We start from the raw sequence: 6,530 nt of genomic DNA on the forward strand, positions 1-6,530 counted from the left end.
GTATACGGTAATATTATATATAGATTTTTTTAAAAAAATAGATGGATGGGTACGTCAAACAAACAGTTAATTTGGAACGGCCCAATTGACAATGCTAAAATAAACAATTCCTTTTTTGAATAATTATATGAATCTCTTTATAAGATTTTTTTTCTGAAATTTATTCAATAAGAGCCTAATTTATGATGCAAAATTAACGATATTTGTAAGTTTATAAAAAAATATGTATAGAGATTTTTTAATGTATTTATAACGACAGCTTTATTAGCATTATCTTATAAAAATAGAACTTCGGCTTTAATTAATTATAAAATTTAATAATACAAAACACAACTAATGCAATTGTGAATTTAACAACAAAGGATCTTGAATCTTGAACTAATGTAATTTAAAACACGTAACAGATTATCAGAGATTTATTACATCCTGAAATGAAATTTTTGACAATCATGATATTGAAGTGAAAAACTGGCGGTATTTTTAGTATCTTAAGGAATTTTAATCATTTTAATATAACCATAATTCTCAATTTAGACGCAAAATCTCTCAGATAATTTTATATATTGTTAGTTATACTACAGATGAAAATAACTTTCTTTAAATTATATTTTGTTAGAAGGAAATCATTTAAATTCATTATTTTTTGATTTGTTCAGGATCTACAATATTAATACTTAGACAAAGAAATTGTTTAAGTATAGAGATTTAAAATTTAAATAAGGGTTTTAAAGAAATGTAGTATTATTTTTCATATGGACCTTCAGTTATCTAAAAAAAAAAATCTACAGTCAGAACTAGTGTTCCGAAAGGGTCGGGTCAAACCCGGGTCATTTGACCCAACCCGTGTTTAAAATCCGAATCGGGTTTATCATTATTTGACACGAGTCTTATATTCAACCCGACTCGTCGGGTCAGGGTTACACCTTTGCTTGACCCGGGTTGACCTGGGTTGACCCGGGTTTAATCAAATATTTATATTTAAAATATTTATAAACGTTTACATTACACGATTTTTAATTTCTAACTTTGTTTGTGTATAAAATGAGTGAAGCTGAGAAATTAACTCTTGGAAAGCGAACTTATTTAAGAAGTCTATAACACTTGAGCAGATCGAAATCAAGATGTTCCACTATGATGGAAGATATATGTTTAATAATAACTAGTCTATTTTATTAGATTTTATTAATTGTTATGAAAATATACTAGTTAAATATAGTAAAGTATTCACAGTTTCACACCTAGCAGCAATGGTAAGAGATTATATTGTAATCATTGAATAATATTAAAATTGGTTAAATTTTTTTTTTACCTGTAATTGAAAGTGTTACAGTTGAAGATTTTTTCTGGAGGAACCGGCCAAAAGAAGCAATCTAAAACCAAATACAAATCACGCGTAGTGTTCCGAAAGGGTCAAGTCAGGTCGGGTTTGAAGATGTATTCGAACTTGACCCGAGTATAAAAACCAACCCGTACAAATACCCGGGTTAATATTTATATGACCTGACCTCTGACCCGACCCGATATAGTTTAACCCCCGGATAACCCGGGTCCAAATAAAATTTTCAGATATTTTATAATTTTTTAAATCCTCCTTACGCCCAGCCTGATTTCAAACATATACATGCGTGATTTGTATTTGGTTTTAGATTGCTTCTTTTGGCCAGTTCCTCCAGAAAAAATCTTCAACTGTAACACTTTCAATTACAGGTAAAAAAAAAATTTAACCAATTTTAATATTATTCAATGATTACAATATAATCTCTTACCATTGCTGCTAGGTGTGAAACTGTGAATACTTTACTATATTTAACTAGTATATTTTCATAACAATTAATAAAATCTAATAAAATAGACTAGTTATTATTAAACATATATCTTCCATCATAGTGGAACATCTTGAATTCGATCTGCTCAAGTGTTATAGACTTCTTAAATAAGTTCGCTTTCCAAGAGTTAATTTCTCAGCTTCACTCATTTTATACACAAACAAAGTTAGAAATTAAAAATCGTGTAATGTAAACGTTTATAAATATTTTAAATATAAATATTTGATTAAACCCGGGTCAACTCAGGTCAACCCGGGTCAAGCAAAGGTGTGACCCTGACCCGACGAGTCAGGTTGAATATAAGACTCGTGTCAAATAATGATAAACCCGATTCAGATTTTAAACACAGGTCGGGTCAAATGACCCGGGTTTGACCCAACCCTTTCGGAACACTAATCACGCGTGTATATGTTTGAAATCAGGCTGGGCGTAAGGAGGATTTAAAAAATTATAAAATATCTGAAAATTTTATTTGGACCCGGGTTATCCGGGGTTAAACTATATCAGGTCGGGTCAGAGGTCGGGTCATGTAAATATTAACCCGGGTATTTGTACAGGTTGGTTTTTATACTCAGGTCAAGTTCGAATACATCCTCAAACCTGACCCGACTCGACTCTTTCAGAACACTAGTCAGAACTCGATATAACGAACCCTCCGTTCAGGTGATTTTAGGTCGTTATACTGAGAGTTCGGTAAAACCAATATTCTTGTTATACCTAACTTAATATGTAAATTTTTAATAATTCGGTTTATCAATTTTTTTTATAATAGGCGCTTTATTTATTATAAACTTGAGCTAAAGATAAAGTAACACGCTTATTTGTAGACATAACGATAATAAAAGAGTTAATAAAAAGGGCGAAAATTTTGTCTTATAATTATGAGATATTTAACTTACATCTTATCTTACCTGTTACTCTCTCGATTAAAATCGGCATATAGAATAAAAAAACATTTTTTTTTATAACGATGATCGGTATATAGAAAAAAGGTATCGGCGAAATACAAAATTGTATCACGTGATTTGTGGTACCAGCAAGCACAATTTATGCTTTGATAGTAGGAAAGCAAATATCAACTAGATCATGACAATTTTATTTTAAGTAAAAATAAACTTTTAGATATGCAACTGACAAGAATATAACAATTTATACATGGAGTATTTTACCACTTTCCAATTTATCGTATAACAATTATATTATAGAACTAGGTAGACGGAAACCATTGAAGGCTGTCACTTTGTGTAAATACAAAAAAATGTGATACAAATGTTAAAGGAAATAAGCAAGGGTAGTTTAATTCAAAAAGGAATTATGACGGTCGTAAGTAGAAAGAAAGAAATCACATGGGTTACAGATCTAGGGTATCTGGATTTTTCACCGAAGTCCAGCTGAAGCAATTTTGCCAAAGGAATGTTTTACCGAAGTGTCATTTCGCTGAAATTCCATTTCCCCGAATGGCCATTTTACCGAAGGGACATTTCGCCAAAGATATGGAATTTTTCAATTTTCCTTTTCTTTCTTATATGACAACTGAATTATTTACACATTACAAGTAGGATGGAATCGGTTCAAAATGAGTCGACTTGAGTCGATTCTGGAACCGATCTTAAATTTAAAAGATTCTGAATCTCTTGGGCTTAAAACTACTTTTAACCATAACAACCGTTCTGAACTTCGAACTGATTTTGAACTGACTTCAAATTAGCCCTGTTCATTTCCAGTCGGTCGCATTTTTCGGTCAGATTTAAGTTAATTTTGATTGGGCTGATTAATTTATACCATTTTTGAACTTTTAGCCCAATTTTTTTGGGTTTTTTGGTCGAATACCAAATAATAACCAACCAAAATTATATAATTTCTGTTTACGTGACATTTAAGAAAAAAAGGAACAATATATATCAATATAAGGAGTTCGAACTAAATTTCAATCTAAAACAGTTCAATTTGCGATCGAAAATAAAAAAATTTTATTGGATAATTTTTGTACAACAAAATCCGACCGAACCGAACATGGCTATTGAGTCATCTGACGATCACACTCCAACAATCATTTTGAAGGCCAATCAAAATTTTTCTGATTGATCACACTACTTGTGTCTAAAATTTGATGCATATTTTTATTTATTAAGCTGATGTGGAACTGAATTAGAACTGACGAACTGATTTCCATCCCTAATTACAAGCCGCGTTTGTTTATTGTATTTTAATTAAAGGAAAATTAATTTTATTCAACAATTTCATTGCATTCATTAATTTTCCTCAACGAAACACCATTTGAATACTAAATATCTCTTCGGCGAAATTTCCTTTCAGTGAAATGGCCTCGGCAAAATAGATTTCGGCGAAACGTACCATAATCTAGATCCTTCGTTACACTCCAGACAAATAAGTTGAAACTAGCAATATGAAAGTGAAATGTATTCATTATTACTCCTAATGTGGAACCAAAATCCTTTGATTCTGTTACTGTAATAGCTAAAAGATAATGTGTAATCGCATTATCGTATTTGTAAGTACCAAGGTCTTTATTGTTCATTTAAAACAATTTTTTATATTTAAAAATTTATATTATGCTTTAAAACATACGCTATCATTTTTTGTGGTTGGTTCTCAAAGGACCCAGAAATATATATATAGGGGTCAGGTGATGAAAAAAATTTTTACTATGAGATGTACAGTACGCATTTTTTCAGGGCCGGAATTATGATAATGTCAGTAGGTTACTATAATATGAAATAAATTCTGACTGGTGTTATCAAAAATTATCTAAAAAAGGGAAGATTTCATGAATTTTTTAGTTCAAAATACTACGCAAACTCAAACCCTTTTATATATTTCTGGGTCCTGTTCTCAACTCAAAAAAATTTTTTTTTTTGTGACCTATCAGTCTTGGATATGAAACATCGGTTGATTTATGATTTATTACATAACTTATAATACTGTTATACAAATTATAATTTATATATTTACAAAAACTTAATTATTAATTATACAATATCGGATTTTAATCGCTATTTTCGTTAATTATAATAATTTTATCATCTTTACTATTTATTTTTGGTTTCGTGTTCTCAAGTGATATACCACTATTTTCATTATCATAATTTATATCATAAGATTTTGGAAAAAAACCTTCATTCAGTATAAATTGAATTAAATTGCCAATCCCTCCAAATGAACGTCCTGTTTTTTTTTTTAAAAAAAAAAAATTTGATTATTTAAACTATAATTACTTTAAAAACATATACGTTTATGTTTTTATTAATTCTTTACCTATAGTCCCCATAACATAGACCCAAGGTTCTTCATTCTAAAAAAAATGAACACAATAAATTAAGTATAAAATCAAAAAAATATTAAGATATTATTTCTATAGAATACATTACCAAAACAAATCTGGCACCTTGAGAAATTAACATAGGGATCCATTGTAAAATGAACATAGCTATATAACTCAAAATTTTTTTTGCAGCCTTTCTTTCAACTTCAGAATAATGTTCAAATGCAATAACTCTAACATTTGCAGTATTTTCGTTCCGACTACTTCGACTATTTGATGATGATGATGACAAAAATTCTGGTGCTTTGTGGACTTTTCTTAATATACTTATATAACAAAATAAGATTATCGATAATACTATCGTTATAGTAGAAAATAATATTATTGCTGAATTAATTTGTCCTGATTTTGCAGCACACCTAACAAAATGAAATATTTTAATTTTAAATATATAATATATGCTGCCGAGAAATAAATCTTGAAAGTGAGAATGGCTTACCAATAATCACGTTTACCATTATTTTGTATATTTACTAATTGAATTATCATACTTCCTGCAATTACAATTAACCAAAGTTTATAATCATATTTGCCATAATTAAGATGTATTTCGCGACAAATTCGAAGATAGGTTATTATCCTATTAAAAAAAGAAAGAAAGATTTCTTTAACTTTAAAAAAAAAACGAGTAGAAGTAAAATTAAAATTTTAATACTTACGCTATTACAGCATAAAAGCATATGTTTATCGTAAGAAATGCCCAGTTAAGTGCGCCAATTATTTTACATGGCATATTATTCCATACTTGTGCATATATAGCTGTGTGTAACTATTTAAAAAATTGTAATCTAATTCAAAAATTTATGAAATTATAAATTTAAAATATGCATTTAATTACTTACCATATTAATAAAAAAATTGCAATTTATTAAAAAATCTAAAAAAGTAAAGACAAATATATAAAAAGGCTATCGATGTACGACATAATCGTTTTATAAATCCTACGTACCTGTGCACGCAGTATAGAAAGGTAATCTATAAATCATGGCTAATTTTTTTCTACTTAATATCCACTGCATATAAACCCTATAAAAAACATAAACACATCCGATCAAGCCTAATACAATCATCGTTAACGAAAAATCTACCACTAAATGGAAATTATTTATATTATCCGGGGCATCCAATCGACCATCAATCGCTAAAATAACGTCAATGAATAGAAATAGAAGGATTATTATTGACATAAATGAATATTTTATAAATAACTTATTATTAATCATGTTAAAAAATTGATAATAAAAGAATGTAATGATGTGCGAAGTGTGCGAAAGTAAAATTTATTAAATAAATATGGAAGGAAAATAAATACAAAATCGGTAAAAATAGGTGAAAGAAACGTAAAAGCGTAAAATAGGTGT

The 6,530-nt window shown here is 28.9% G+C and overlaps 1 protein-coding gene across 1 annotated transcript; it reads right to left on the reverse strand.

Moving 5' to 3' along the window:
• Positions 1–4,833: 4,833 nt before the first annotated feature.
• Positions 4,834–6,014, reverse strand: OCT59_014706 (uncharacterized protein; the record flags this gene model as incomplete). The annotated part of the gene is made up of 6 exons (XM_025312227.2): positions 4,834–5,012; positions 5,103–5,139; positions 5,216–5,528; positions 5,609–5,749; positions 5,829–5,938; positions 6,012–6,014. The coding sequence occupies 6 exons, from the start codon at positions 6,012–6,014 to the stop codon at positions 4,834–4,836; spliced, it is 783 nt and encodes a 260-aa protein (XP_025190040.2).
• Positions 6,015–6,530: the final 516 nt, after the last annotated feature.

Source organism: Rhizophagus irregularis, chromosome 22, assembly GCF_026210795.1.
Source record: "Rhizophagus irregularis chromosome 22, complete sequence".
Lineage (NCBI taxonomy): Eukaryota > Fungi > Glomeromycota > Glomeromycetes > Glomerales > Glomeraceae > Rhizophagus > Rhizophagus irregularis.